Genomic DNA, 14,974 nt, shown 5'->3' with positions numbered 1-14,974 from the left:
GGGGCGCCTGGGTGGCTCAGTGGGTTAAAGCCTCTGCCTTCGGGTCAGGTCATGATCCCAGGGTCCTGGGATCGAGCCCCGCATCGGGTTCTCTGCTCGGCAGGGAGCCTGCTTCCTCCTCTCCCTCTGCCTGCTTCTCTGCCTACTTGTGATCTCTGTCTGTCAAATAAATAAATAAAATCTTAAAAAAAAAAACCTAAATTTGGGTCCAGTGGCTTCTGATGGCATACAAAGAGTTAAGGGTGTTCTCAGCTGGGGAGAGTATAGCAAACCCCTGTAGCTAAGGAGTCGTATACTCAGAACTTGTGGTCTGGTTTCCTGTTGTGTAGTGACGTCCTTCTCGTTCAGCAGGCAGCCCAGTTGTGGGGAGGAACAGTGGGCTAGAAGCCAGGGAGGCCCTCCAGATATGGTCTTGGTCAAACCCACCGTCCTAGGAAATTAGGACACATGGGTGTGTATCTTTGTATTGTGTTCTGTGAGCCTCACTCACGAGGGAGATGAACGATGTTTCCCCCTCATCCAGGGACCAAATCACATGAGGCTGGGATTTCCCAGGGTGGAGATGATGTACAGTAGTCCCCCGACCCCTTTACTCGTGGCTTCACTTTCTGCAATTTCAGTTACCTGAGATCAACCTCATTCTGCAAGCAGACGATCCTCCTTGTGACTTGGTTCAGATCAGTAGCAGCCTAATGCTACATCATGATGTCTGTGTCATTCACCTCATTTCATCTCATCCTGTAGGCATTTTATCAACTCACATCATTGCAAGAAGGGTAAGTATAGTACAAAAAGGTATTTTGAGGGAGCCCACATTCACATAACTTTTATTATAGTATGTTATAATTTTTATAATTATTTTAATCTATTATTACTGTGCCTAATTTATAAATTAAACTTTATCCTATGTATGTATGTATATATAGGAAAAACTGTGTGTGCAGGGTTTGCTACCGTCTGTGATTTCAGGCATATGCTGGGGTTCTTGGGATGTATCCCCCACAGATGAGGGAGGATTGCCATATTTTCCATTTCTAAATAACTCATGTGCCACCCTCAAGACTGTTTTCTCAGATTAGCTTTCTCAGATCAGCAGAGCCTTGGTGAGGCCACATGGAGAGAGCAGGCTTTGGAGGTGGCTGGACCCAGGGTGGAATCCTGGCTCTGCCACCACTCACCAGACCAGTGACATTAGTAGGCAAATCACTTCACAGCTCTGAGTCTCTGTTTCCTCATTGGTGAGCGGGGCAATAGTATCTACCTTACCTTCTATAAAATAGAAATCCAGGAAACTGGTATAGCATACTGAGGTGGGGGTGAGGTGGGCTCCTGTTCTGGGCATTGGGGGATAGAAAAATCAAGCTGACACCTTTCCTGCCTCAAGAAGCATTCTATGGGTATGTCAGGGAAGACTAGAGATGTCATATATAAAGGCCTGGCCGTATGTCTGGTGGGAGAAGGGGCAGACAGATAAGGAAGGGCATAAGGAGAGAGTAGTCAGCTCTGGAGTGGAGGGTGTTGGATCTGCCCAGGCAGAGAGAATAGGAAAGGGCATTGGTACTTGGATGGGATAGCATGAATGGTCATTGTTGGGGAAATGGGTGGTCTACTTGGCATACAGGAAGTGCCCAGTCCAGGTGAGGTGCCCATGTTCTCAAATCTAACCCTGAATTTGCCCCTGCCTTTTCCATTCAGGCTTTTGTTCAGGTGGTCAAACAATACAGCACCTTTTTTGCTTTGTCTTGGGCGTTATCTCTGCGGTGGGGATAGGCAGACTCTGAGGGTCTGGGCCTCCCCACCACACCCCTCCTCTCCTCTCCCCTCCCCTCTGCCATTATCAGCTGTGTCCAGATGGTCACAGGCTCCCTAATCTGAGATAATCAGAGGGTAGCAGCTCAGCTGGGACCCAGGCCTTTGTCCTGGGCTGTGATGGGCCAGCCCCAGCTGGAGAGACCCCACAGATAGGGCCCTGGGGCTTCGGAAGACAGGGAGGGGCATGGGGCTGGCCCTGTCCTGGAGGGGATGCAAGGAGCAGATGATAGCTCTTCAAAAGGCAGTCTGAGTGCACATGATGGCGAGCTGCAGATGGGACCCGGCCAGCTCCTCTGGGCCTCAGAAACACAGGCATAGGACCTGAACCGGCTGGGTCTCTGCCTCACAGAATATGTCACATCTTTTGTCCCCTCTTTCCTCTGAGCTTATCCTTCCTCCTCTAGCAGTTTTATGTTGCTGCCCATGGAGCCTCAGGTCACCCAGGTGCTTATGATGGCATGAGAGGTGCACCCCTGGTAATGTTGGGGCTCATCCAGGTGCAGAGCTGGGATGGCTGGGTTCTCAGGCCTGGGGCTCTGATTCCTACTACCCTAGGCCTGCAGTTGCTGCGAGCCTTGGCCTCAGGGCTGCTCAGTGTCCCACAACAGTTTTCTGTTTTGTTTCTCCTTCTTTGAGGAGGTGAGGAGCCCTACATTGGCCCTGTCTTCTAGCAGTGAGACTGGCTTGTAATCCCTTTTTTTAAAGCTTTGTCCTAGAGTCTGAAACCCAGAGCTGAAGCTTCTCCCTTCCTCATGGTTTTATAATTCCATTGTTTCTGGTTCTTGACATGTTTGTTCACTTATAAGCCCAAGCCTCTGTCTTTTCAGTTGTTTGACCTTTAATTTTATCTAAGTTATCACTTAGTGTTTGAATTGGAGAGGATGGAGAGGGTGGTTTAGAAAGAGAAACATCCTGACTAGAAGTGCTTCATGGATTCTGAAGCTTCATGAAATCTTATGAGTTATGGACTCTGCCAGTTACTAAGTATATGATCTTGGGCAAGTCTCCTCATCTTTTAAGGCAGTTAGTTCCTTTTCTGTAAAATACAAATCTTAATAACTAGCTCGTTAAAAGTTTAAAAAAATGCCAGTAACTTAATTTAAGTATAGTGATTACCTCTGGGAGGAATGTGGGAAGGAATGGGTTTGGGAATGGAGGTATCTACAAAGGCATTTGTAACAATCTCTTTTTTTCTTTCTTTTTAAAAAAGATTTTATTTATTTATTTGACAGAGAGAGAGATCACAAGTGGGCAGAGCAATAGGCAGAGAGAGAGGGGGAAGCAGGCTCCATGCTGAGCAGAGAGCCCAATGCAGGGCTCGATCCCAGGACCCTGAGACCATGACCCGAGCCAAAGGCAGAGGCTTAACCCACTGAGCCACCCAGGCACCTTTTTTTTTTTTTTTTTGTAAACTTTCTTTCAACCAGCCACCCCATCCCCCCCACCTTCCTCCTCTCTAGCAATCCTCATGTTTGTTTCCTGAGATTAAGAGTCTCTTACGGTTTATCTCCCTCTCTGATTTCGTTGTTTCATTTCTCCCTCCTTACCCTTATGATCCTCTGTCTTGTTTCTCAAATTCCTCTTATCAATGGGATCATCTGATAATTGTCTTTCTCTGATCAACTTATTTTGCTTAGCATAACACCCTCTAGTTCAATCCACATCGTTGCAAATGTCAAGATTTCAATTCTTTTTTAAGATTTTATTGATTTATTTGACAGACAGAGATCACAAGTAAGCAGAGAGGCAGGCAGAGAGAGAGGAAGGGAAGCAGACTCCCTGCTTTGCAGAGCGCCCAATGCGGGGCTCAATCCCAGTACCCTGGGATCATGACCTGAGCTGAAGGTAGAGGCTTTAACCCACTGAGCCACCCAGGTGCCCCAAGATTTCAATTTTTTGATGGCTGCATAATACTACATTGTATGTACATTGTATAGACCCTGCATATATATATATACCACATCTTCTTTATTCATTCGTCTGTTGATGGACATCTAGGCTCTTTCCATAGTTTGGCTATTGTGGACTGTAATAATCTATTTCTTAAACTGGATGGTAGAAACACAGATATTTATTTTATTGTAATTCTTAAACTGTACAAAAATATATATGTACTTTCTATGCATGAAATATTTCATAATTTTAAAAACATGTCCACACTGCCATTTTGAAGGTAAATGAGGTAACATATGAAGGTGATTTGTAAAGAGTCAAAGTAGGGAGCAGATACTGGGCATTACTTTTCCACACAAAGCAGGCTTGAGCTGGAACATAGGCCCAACCTTTGAAGGAGGTTTTATTTCTCCAAGAAAGGGGGGCGATAAATTAAGGGTTATTTACATGGAGGTGCCATGAGGGGAGCAGTGGTGAGCCTGCTTCCTGGCTCAGGCTTTTCAAGTCTGAGTCACCTGCCCAGGCTCTGAATGATGGTGATACAGCCATGGGAGCTGGTACAGCGTTGTAGAGATGGCTGGGCTTCTACCTGCCCATTGCTGGGGTCAAAGGTGAAGACCTTGTCGGTGCTCTCCCCGAGATCATCCCGCCCACCAAGGATGTGGACCTTCCCGTCACACACAGTCACACCACAGCTCTCCTGGATAGACAAACAGAAAGGTAATCAGCTATGGGGTCCAGTGTGGGGTTCTCTCTATCCCTAACAGGCCAGGCCAGACAATAAAACCTTGACCCACAGAATACGAGCAGGCAGTCTGCATGGCAGAAAGGCAGGAACTAGGTGGATCTGAGTTCAATCTCTGGCATAACCCTTACTAAATGGCATTAGACAAGTCACTTAAGCTCTCTGGGCCTCAGTTTCCTCCCCTGCAAAGAAGAATAATCGTACCTTCTTCATAAGGTTGCCATGACAGTTAATGGTATTAAGCATGTGAAGCATTTTACATAGTGCCAGGAAGACAGTAAGCACTCCAGGAGCAGTGACAGCCATCACCATCACTGCCACCACTACTGCCCTGAGATCTCAGACTCAGAGAAACCAGAAATCTCAAGCTCTTAGAATCACTGAAGGTCAGAACTGGCAGGGAACACCAATCCAACCACACCCCTATATAGTTTCTTTGGAGTTTCGGGGAAGGGTACAAGAGATAGGGGAGGCCAGGAATGCAGGGGCCAGAGCCTCCAGGGCCGGGACCTCCCTGCTCTGATATAACTAGGGCAGGGGAACTTACCAAGTCTCTTCTCTACCTTGACCTCCCTGCAACAGGCTCCCAGCTGGTGGCCTTCAGGACAAGAGACTACAGGGTCATTTAGACCAAGACCCTCATCCAAGGCTAAAGCACTTGGAACTGGGGTTCCATGCTCTACCTTAGCATGGCTTACCTGGCAGCCTTGGGCAAGGCCTCAGTCTCTCCAAGGCTGGTCTCTTCATCTGTGGAACACAAGGCTGATCATCCTAATGAGGACAAAGCTAAGAAACTATGTCTAAATGCCTAGCATGGAGTCAGACAGACTCACAACCTCTGAGTTCCACATTCTTAGACCCAGGACTTTGCTCTCCTGAATGGAACCAATATTAAGGCTGTGCCTGGGAGCCTCTACTTACCACAGGGCTGGGGAGGACAGCTGCCTCTCCCCAGACATCTGTGCCAGGGTCATAGGTGAAGATTTTGCTCATGAGGCCCCCCACCACATAGATGGTGCCGTCAAGGGAGACAGCCTCGAGACACCGCTGTGAGAAAGGTGCTGGAGATCGCAAGCTCCATCGGTCCTCCTTGGGGTCAAAGCACTGCACCTGAGGGGCAGGAGAGGCTGTAGTGAACCCTCACCACCTCCCCCACACCTGCCCTGCTGTGCAATCCTCCCACCTCCCCAGCAGGGGGACTCATTCAGCATGTTTGCTTCTGTCTACCAGATCTGAGCTAGCATATGGGGGTGGAGGGGAGGGCAGAGGAGGCCCACCATCCCTGCCCTGAAGTGTGCTCAGTCTGGTTCTACATTCTGGCCCCCGCCCTGGACTGCTTTTGTCCAAAGCCTCTTCATCTTTCGGAGTCCAGAAAAGGTCTGCATCCCAGGAGGTGGGAGTACCATCTGCACTAGTGCTATAGAAGGTCCTCAGAGAGCAGGCCCAGCCTAGAGAGATGCATTTCTTATTGCGTACACTGTCAGCCCTCTTCTCTCCCCCTGGTGCTCTGAGCTCATGACAAGATTCCAGCTGGGATGTCTTGCAGTCCCCATTCCTATAGCTGTCCACAGGCTTCCCAGGCCCACCACTGTTCACACCTTCCAGAGTTTCTGAGGGCTTCTACTACCTGCATGTTCACCTTTATTCTGTTTCCTCACCTGTTTTCTCGGAAACACCTGTAATGGCCTATCAGTGCTGCAGCAAAGGGCAGTTCCCCCAGCCAGCCCCAGGAAGGGGTGTGTGTGTCGGGGGGCAGTGGGAGGGGTGTGGGATAAGGAGGGATGAGGGATCCTATTTAGGGAAAGATTCAAATCCCAGGACCACAGACTTGTGAGGCCATCAGGGGAGGGAGGAAGCTGCTATGAAGATTAATTTTCATTAGCAGAAAGCCTAAATATCCAAGAACAGAAAATTTGGTTGCTAGACTATGGTTCTTCCACTCCATAGTCTATTACACATTGAAATAATGGCTGTGAAGAGTTTCTAAGCATGTGGAAAATGCTTACTTTTAAATGAGAATAAAAAGAAGAATGCAAAATTTACTAACAGTAAGAACACACAACTAAAACAAACACAGAAGTAGATTTAGAAGAAGCCTGAAAGGCAGTGCACCAAAATATTAATAGTAGTTATCCTTTGGTGGTGGGATCATGGGTGATTTTTTTTCTATTTCTCTGTGCTTTCTAAGTTTTAAATAGTGTGGGGGGCTTTTTGAATGTTTTTTAATGAAGGAAAAACATTTCAATTGATCCCACCCTTGCCCTAACTTAATTTTTAAAATCTATGAAACCCATATGGCACCAGCTCAAATATTCGGGTCTGGACCCACTGTGTGACCTTGGGGTCATGTCTCTGAACTCACTTCCTTGCTGAAACCCAGGGTGTCAACTCCTCAGGGCTGTTGGGAGAAAACAGACAAGGACATGAAAGTGCCAACACTGTGCCCAGCACACAGCAGGCTTCCAGCACCCTGTCCATGCCCACCTTGTTGGTGCTGACACCGTCCTGGCCAGCACCCCCGATCACGTAGATCCTGCCCTCGCAGGACACCACTGCCGCCGAGCTCACGGCCTCGGGGAGCGGCGCCGCAGCCGCCCAGCTGTTGGAGAAGGGGTCGTAGCGTTCTACACTGCGCAGGCGCCGCAGACCATCGAAGCCGCCTACCACGAACAGCTGCAGATGAGGACAAGCAAGGGTAGGATGCTGAAGATGCCTCCCTGAAGGCTCTAGGCCTTCTCTGTGTCTCAGCCCGCTGCCTCCGATACGCACGGAGAAACTATCACCGGACCCACAGGAGGTACATCTCAGCACTGCCAGCGCCTGGGCAGCCTCCCTTAGCGGGCTTCTTCTATTAACTGGGAGTAATGATATCCACCTCCGGGATGGGTATTAGACCTGTCAAATATCCGACACCAAGCTGATGTTTAATAATAGCTAATAATTTATTGAGAGTGTATCACCTTACTTAAGTGATCCTAAGAAGCATTTTTATTTTCTGAATTCAAGATGTAGCTTACAAAGATTTTTTTTTTTAAGTGGCTGGTCAAAATTCACACCTAGTCTGGTCCCACAGCCCACACTTTGACCCCTGACTACTAGGCTGTGCTGTTAGCATAATTAGTATTATTAGTAGCATTATCATGTAACTTCGGTCAAGTATCTTTTCTTTTTGGTGCTTGAGATCCCATCTTTCAGAGAGACTGTCTTATAGGATCTTGCCCCAGGAAGTCCATTGATCTGTGCCTTGAGCCACAGGGCAGTAGCTGCTGTGTCCCTACCTGCCCCTGCATGACTGCCATCTTGTGCCTCCACCTGCCCTTGACCAGCGAGGCCACCTTGATCCAGGTGTGCAGAGGGGTGCTAAACATCCACACATCACGGCTGTTGATGTGGCCTCCTGGGGAAAGAGAAGCAGCTGTTGATTCCAGACCCTCTTGGGGTCAACAGGACCTCTAAAGACCTAGAAACAAGGGCCTCCAGATCCAAAGGAAGAGTTAAGGGTAGACAATGTACTTTGAACAAATGGTGGGAAGGTGTGAATTAGAACAGGGGTGGGAAGTTTTAAAGGGAAAGGCCTGAGAGATTTAGGGAGAAGGAGATGATCTTTACTGGGTGCCTTATGGTGGTATGCCAGGCTCTGTACTCTGGGAAGCAAAGAGGGGGCCACTTAGAATTCAGCTGGAGAGAAAAGTAAACAGTGTGCCCAAAACAAGCATCAGCAATGGCCTGGGGGCAGAGAGAAAGCAGAGCCACCTGCACTGGATGAGAAAAGGTAGAGAGTGATTGATTCAGTAACCCTGCCTCATTTCTGCCCTTACCTTCATGATTTCATGTCTGTTCTCACCCCTTCAGGTGTTAAGATTATTGTACCCAGTTTACAGACAGGAAACTCAGATGTGGCTTAGAGACCAGGAAGGCCCTGTGAAGGCCCCATAGCCTTTCACTCTAGTCCTTCCAATAACCAGAACCAGAACTTCTAGTCTCCCAAGTTGAGCACTGGTATGCCCTGTGGGATTAGGCCTTGGAATGCAGACTGTGGACTCTTCCCTATTCCTCCTGGAGTTACTGACCAGCGACTCACCTCTCAGAAGCAGCCTTTCCAGGACAACCCTGACTGCATCCCTCAGCCTGAGCCCATGACTCAAGCCCCAGCTCTGTTTTTAGCCCTTGCCTCTGTGTATTCCCACCAGCACCCAGCAGAGGCCCTACATGGTGTTCACCATGTAGGCCATCTGCAGCCCTAGATAAGCTGTCCAGTAATAAGTGTGGCCTGGATGGTCCCTGAGTCCCTGGCTCATTCTGCTGCTCCTTATCCTTCCCAGACACTGATAGCTCCCTACAACAAGCGCAGTCTACCTGGGCCGGGAGTCAAAGCCTCCCTGATCCCACTTGACTCCCTTTCCTGCCTCATCTACAAAACCTCTCCTCCTCTCCCAGACGCATTCAGCCTGCACTTTGGAGACCTGAGCACCTGGGGTTCCTTTCTTCACATTCCTGTCTTCATGCCTTTGCCTATGCTGTTTCCTCCAGATTTTCAAGGTCCAGCTGAGAAGTCTGGTGGTAAAGTGAAGTCTCTGTCTACCCATCTCCAGGGGGGCAGGGCCTGTTTTATTCTCTCTCTAGGGCCTGACCCTCAGGGAGGGCACAATCCACTGGTATCAAACCAATCCGTGTTCTTCCCTTTAACCATTTTTGAGATAATGGGAAAATTCTTAACCTCCCTGTAAAATGGGGTTGTAGCAAAAATTGAGTAACTTATGTAAGCTGTGTAGCATAATGTTCTGTACATAGTTGGCTAGAGAAAGAGAAGTAATTAATAGTAATACGAATCAAAGTGGACATTGCTGACAGTCGGGGTCCTACCAATGACTGGCCCTGCAGGACTACTTACCAGCTCAGCCAATAGCTGTAGGTTATCAGGGAAAATCCCACCCCCACCTCGCAGTTGGAGAAAAAGGGAGTGGCGTGAATGAGGCAAACAGCCAACCCTGCGGGGAACCCGCTGCGGCCCTGCCCTCACCGGAAACATAGACGTCATTGCGGAGAGCACAGGCAGCGAACTCTGAGCGTGTGTAGCCTGGGAGGCTGGGCAGTGGGGTCCAGCGCCGGCTCTCTGGATGGTAGGCGTCGGTGAAGGGCAGCTTCAGGAGCCCCTTGCGGTCGCAACCGCCGATGACCACGATCACTTCAGCTAGGTCCATGAATCTGGCGTGGGGATAAGCCCAATGCCCATTGACCCACACCCAAGTTTTGGCCCTCTCTCATCTTCTCTTTGACCACACTGTACCATCCTGCTGCTCTTCCGTGCTCTTATGCCCTTTTGCACTCCCTGCCCGCCTGTCCCATGCTGGACTCTGCCACTTCCAACCTCCTTCCCTAGTATCGATGGGAAGACATGTCACCAATCCTTAACCCCAATCTACCGACATCTAAATTACAGGGAAAGGATCATTACAGAGTCCTTACCTAGAGAAGTCACCTCGTTTAATCCTTACGATAGTTTTATTAGGCAGGGGTTTTCCTCCTTTTGCAGAATGGGAAACTGATGCTCATAGACTTTGGCTTGTCATGAATCATGGAGCCAATAAGTGAGAGAGCTGGAATTCAAGCCCAGGTTGGCTGCCACTAACCCATTCTCTTTACCCTTTTCTGCCCTTCATCCCAGGCTGCTAATTCTGCTGCCTCCCTCCTACTATAACCATTTCCTAAACCCATTCCCTAATCACTAATTCCATTGGACTAGCATACACACCCCTTCAGTAAAACATTCTTCCCTCCCACTAACCAACCTCTCAGGCTTCTGACTCCACCATAATTTCCAAACCAAGCCACCAGCTTCCTATCTTATTCCTTTGACAAATATTGAGCACCTTCTTTGTAGCAGGCCCTGAGCTTAAGTGTTGGAGACAGTGTGTTAAGACAGAGGCATCCTGTCTTCTATCCCCTGGAAGATGACAGCTTGTCTTGGACTACTTCAACCAAAGTCTGGCCTGGCATTCCAGGGGTGGGAGAGTAAGTCTCTTTCATTTTTTACCAGGCCCTATTTTTAGGATAAAGGGTATTTCCGATTACGGGACACCCAGCACAAGATCTGCACAGGAGCAGCGCTCAGAATTATGGATGTATGGGAAAAAGGAGAGATGTGTGCAAGGTGTGAGATCCCTGCCTCTCCCTCACTGGGCTGTGAATTCTCCAAGAGCAGAATTCCTAATACCAAGCCCATGAAATTTGTACTGAATGAATGAGCAAAGCCCATTCCAGAAGCACGATTAAGTGATTGAATTAAAGGATGCCACAAGGATGAATGGTTGCAGAATTGGGGATGAGGGCGGGTGGAAGGCAAGGGGGCAAGGAGCCGTACCTCCGCGGCCGGGCCCGCAGCGTCCCGGCGTCGTGGCCCAGGATGAAGCAGGTGCGGGCCTCGAGCAGCAGCGGGCGGCACTCGCGGCTGGCCTGCAGCAGCTCGTCCGCCTCCACCTTCTCCAGGAAGTAGGCGGGCGCCAGCAGGGGCAGACGCACGTGCTCCAGCAGGCGCCGCAGCTGCCCACGGCGGGCCGGCGCGTCGTGGCGCACCCAGCGCATGGCCGCCTCGAACACTGCCTCCTCCCGCGCCACGCCCAGGGCCGGGTCGGCCAGCAGCGCCGCCACTTCGTCAGGCGCCAGCTCCAAGAAGTCGGCGTGGCGCGCCACTTCGACAAAAGCCTGGCGCAGCACGCGGCCACAGCGCTCGGCCAGCGAGGCAAGCGAGAAGGCGGCGGCCACGCGACGTAGCGCCAGACTATTGGTGACGCGCAGACGGCCCTCCAGGAAGCTGGCGCAGGCCTCGCGCAGGCCCGCCACGCCCAGCCGCTCGGCCAGCGCCAGCACAGCCGCCGCCTCGTCCTCAGCGCGCAGCCGCACACCCGCGCCATACACGTAGTCGAGCACCACTGCCAGCGCCGCCGCCGCGTCCGGCCCGGCCTCCGAGGCTACTGGCGCCAGGGGCACCACGGGCAGGCCGCGCTCCGGTTGCCCGCGCTCCGGTTGCCCGGCTGCGAACAGGCTGCGAAAGTAGGCGCTGCCCGCGCTGAGCGCCGCGCGGTGGCACGGGAAATCGCGGCCACCGGCGCGCAGCACCACGTCTGTGAGGGTGCCGCTCCGCCGGTACGCGTTGAGAGTCTGTAGAACGCGCTGTGCGTGGCAGGACCCCGCGCACGGCGCCAGGGAGCCGGGCTCCGACTCCTCCAGCAATGGGCCCTCCAGCATCCTGCCAGGTAAAGAACACAAACAGCGTCGGAAATCCGCCTGGTGGGTTGGGAGAGAGAGCAGGAGGCCCTTCATCCGTTGGTTCCGTCGTTTGTTCCCTGGTTTACCCAAGCCGGCACGTGTGAATGTGATGCACGTGCTTTCATTTACGCATCTGCTCTTCCTTCCATCCCTTGATCTGAGTCCTAATGGCTGCAGTGATCTAGTCCCTGCCTAAGCTATATCACCTTCTTCCTCACACACTTCAGCCATATTACTCCTTCTTTTCTTCAGACTCGTTAAATTGTCGTCACTATCAGCAGGAGACAGATGGCAAGCTCTCAAATGGGATAATTTGAGGGTAGTCTAATAAGGGAACGATTTACAAACATGTAGACAGTGTTTAGGACCTCCCACAAGGGGTAAAGCAGTGCCCGTGGCCACCAACAGCAGGGACACTTTAGCTCTCTAAGGTCCGGAACGGGAGGACTGGGAGCTTACAGGAACCTGCACAAAATACCTGTATAGGAAGGGTCCCCTGACAGGAGCTGCAGAAGGGATTCAGGCTACCCCACAGAGACCTAGTGTGGTGTGGGGAGGAATAACTGTGCTCCTCCTTGTCACCCTGTTCTGTCTCCTGATCCCCTTAGGTGTTCCGCACTGACCAAACCCTGATTTTTAAAAAAATTATATATATATATATATATATATATATATATATATATATATATGACGACCAAGCCACTTAAGTGCTATTTAATATCAGCTTCTCCTACAGCGAGTGCTCAGTTAATAACTGTTTAAGCAGAGTGAATATCTGACATATATTTAGAGCCTTTTCTGTGCCAGGTAATGAGCAGGACAGGCATAGACCCTGCTCTCCTGGATCTCACAGCTTGGTGTGGGTCTCATGGGGTACTGTGGGAGCCGATAGAAGGGGCACTAGTCCCTGTTGGAGGGGTCAGGGAAGGTACCCCTGAGGAGGAATCTTCAGACTGAGAAGCATAGGGAGAATAAGCCTAGAGAAGGGAAGTGAGTGCAGGGAGGACGTCTCCATTTAGAGAACAATCTTTGCTAAGGCCCAGAGGGAAGGAGGGCGGGAGACTAGAACCCAGTCTGAGAGCGAAGTTAGCCCTCTCTCTAGTGAGTTCTCTCTGTGTTCTCAAGGAAGCACTGGGCCAGGGGGATAGAAGGAGCTGGCTCTAAGGACTAATCCGGGTTCTATACCTGCCTCTGTCACTGACTCACTGGGCAAGTCACTCTCCATCAGTTTTCTCATCTGAAATGGGATCGTGACGCCCACCTCACAGCATTGTTGCAACACTTGCTTATGAAGTGGAATAAGAAAAGTGCTAGGTACATAGCACAGACTCAGCTAACACAAGAGGAAGGGAGCACATCAGGTGTGCTGGCTTTTATGTACATAATTTCGTTTGATCCTCACAACCTTTAGATGCCCCCGTCCTTTGTTAAGTTTGTCCTAAGGAAAGAAGCACACAGGAAACTGGCCCTTCAGAGGTTGCTCTGAAGATCAAAGGAGGGGTGTTTGTGAAAGCACTCTACAGACTGGGACACGGTACTGGGCTGGTTATTATTTGATAATTATGAATACGCAGTCTCTGCTTGCACACCTCCCTGGGCAGGGAGCTCACTTCTTTATGTGGCAACTTACTCTAGGGGAGCAGAGCTTGGCCCTCTACCTCTTGCCTTTCCCTCCATCTCCTGATCCCAAGTGTTCTGCCGCCTCTGAGACTGCTTTGCCCTGGAGGTCAGATCTGGCTTTCACTGCTCATGCCCCAGTCATCCTGGGTGGTGTATCCCCATGTCAGGACTATAGAAATGAGCTCCCTGGTGGGCAGGGTCCCGGGAAGCTAACTATGCCCAAGTAGAGGGGCTGGGCCCTGAACCCACCTGGCACCAGACTCTGCATGCCTAGGTACTCAGCCATACTTGCTAGGGTGAGGGCATCTCCTAAGCAGCAGCCCAGGACCAGCTGAGGGAGGTGAGAGAGGTCACCTAGAGCATGCTTCCCCCAGTCCATTCTGTGCTGGCTGCTTGCCAAGAAAGCAGCCAGCCCCTGAGCTGAGATCCAGGAGGGTAGGTTTCTTTGGGGGTGAAGAGGGCCCTCTTCCTGAAGCACAAGGGGCTGGCTGCGGGGGGACAGGGAGTCGTCTGGGAAGTGCACCAGTACTTTTTCATTCTTTCTACTGCTATCTACTGTGCCAGGCACTGTGGTCACACTGGGACCTCGGACAGTTTCCAATCCTGGGGATTCCCAGTCTGGGGGCTGGAGGACCCAGTTGCAATGTGGATAGTAGGGATTCCCAGCCCGGGCTCCACTGCACATTCTCCCGTCCTAGCTAAGAATCTAGGTACCTCCAGCCAAGAGTCCTGATGCAAACTAAGAGGTTCTGCCCCTAGAAGTTGGCATGCCCCCTTGTTACTTGTTCACACCCACACCCAGTCACACGCACACAAACACACACATACTCAGCCTTGTAGACACCGCACAGCCCTGCCTGTTCAGAGGCCAAGTCCCCGGATGTACCTGGCACTTACCTGGCCATGGCCTCACCCAGGTGCTCTGCAGCTGCTGCTCCTCCTGACCACTCCTGTACGTCCCGCTGCTGCACCCTGGCAGTCTGGGCTCTGGTGTCCTTGCCGCTCTGCCTGGACTCCTGCTCCAGCTCAGCTGCAGGAGGACAAAGGGGCTGGACGCCAGGGGGGAGGAGGGAGAAGAGGAGGGGGAGGAGGGGACGCTGGGCTTTTGTTCCATTCTTGGGCCAGCCCCAGGAGGGAGGGAGGGAGGGAAGGAAGGAGGAGGAAAGTAAGCATGGCATTGACTGTGCATGCATCTCGGGGATTCTTGTACCTGTTTGGAGGTGATCTGGCCCTGGCCCTGTCCCTGAATAAAAGCATGGATGTGAAGGTGTGTGTGGGGCCTGCCCTAAGCAGTCGGAGTGTTTCTGTGAGGGTGGCGGTGTTCCAGGGCCCCTGTATGTGAGTGTGGGAGCACACAGGGACGTGGCGGGTGTGACTTTGTGGTTGCAGGTGTGACTCACACCATGGCTGGGTAGCTTAGGGGTCTCAGATTCCCTCCTGCCTCTGTGAGACTCTGCCTGTGTTCCTGTTTGACAGCAGACATTGTCATAGTAGGACTTCATGTGTCTGGTTGTCTGTCCGGTGTGTCCATCTTTGTGTCTGTGTGATCCTGTGTGTCTGTGCAGGAAAGGGGGCTGTGTCTTGTGGCCCGTGCGTGTCCTATGTCCGTGGCATGGTATGAGTTGAGGTGGTTTTCAG

General features: G+C 51.2%; 1 protein-coding gene across 3 annotated transcripts; it reads right to left on the bottom strand.

Moving 5' to 3' along the window:
* Positions 1 to 3,650: 3,650 nt before the first annotated feature.
* On the bottom strand, positions 3,651 to 14,474 carry KLHL35 (kelch like family member 35). Of its 3 annotated transcripts, XM_032356675.1 has the most exons (8): positions 14,234 to 14,474; positions 10,812 to 11,696; positions 9,471 to 9,655; positions 7,729 to 7,847; positions 6,935 to 7,123; positions 5,372 to 5,560; positions 5,149 to 5,197; positions 4,285 to 4,405 (listed from the first exon to the last, which is right to left on the bottom strand). In XM_032356675.1, exons 1-8 carry the CDS (start codon positions 14,239 to 14,241, stop codon positions 4,380 to 4,382), a joined length of 1,650 nt encoding a protein of 549 aa, XP_032212566.1. In that variant the 5' UTR covers positions 14,242 to 14,474; the 3' UTR covers positions 4,285 to 4,379. The 3 variants fall into 3 exon arrangements, with proteins under 3 accessions (XP_032212565.1, XP_032212566.1, XP_032212567.1); XM_032356674.1 differs by lacking the exon at positions 5,149 to 5,197 and having other exon boundaries at positions 3,651 to 4,405; positions 14,234 to 14,471; XM_032356676.1 differs by having other exon boundaries at positions 4,312 to 5,197.
* Between the last annotated feature and the right edge of the window lie 500 nt (positions 14,475 to 14,974).

Source organism: Mustela erminea, chromosome 9 (genome assembly GCF_009829155.1).
Source record: "Mustela erminea isolate mMusErm1 chromosome 9, mMusErm1.Pri, whole genome shotgun sequence".
Taxonomy (NCBI): domain Eukaryota; kingdom Metazoa; phylum Chordata; class Mammalia; order Carnivora; family Mustelidae; genus Mustela; species Mustela erminea.
This window is presented reverse-complemented; position numbering and strand designations above follow the sequence as displayed.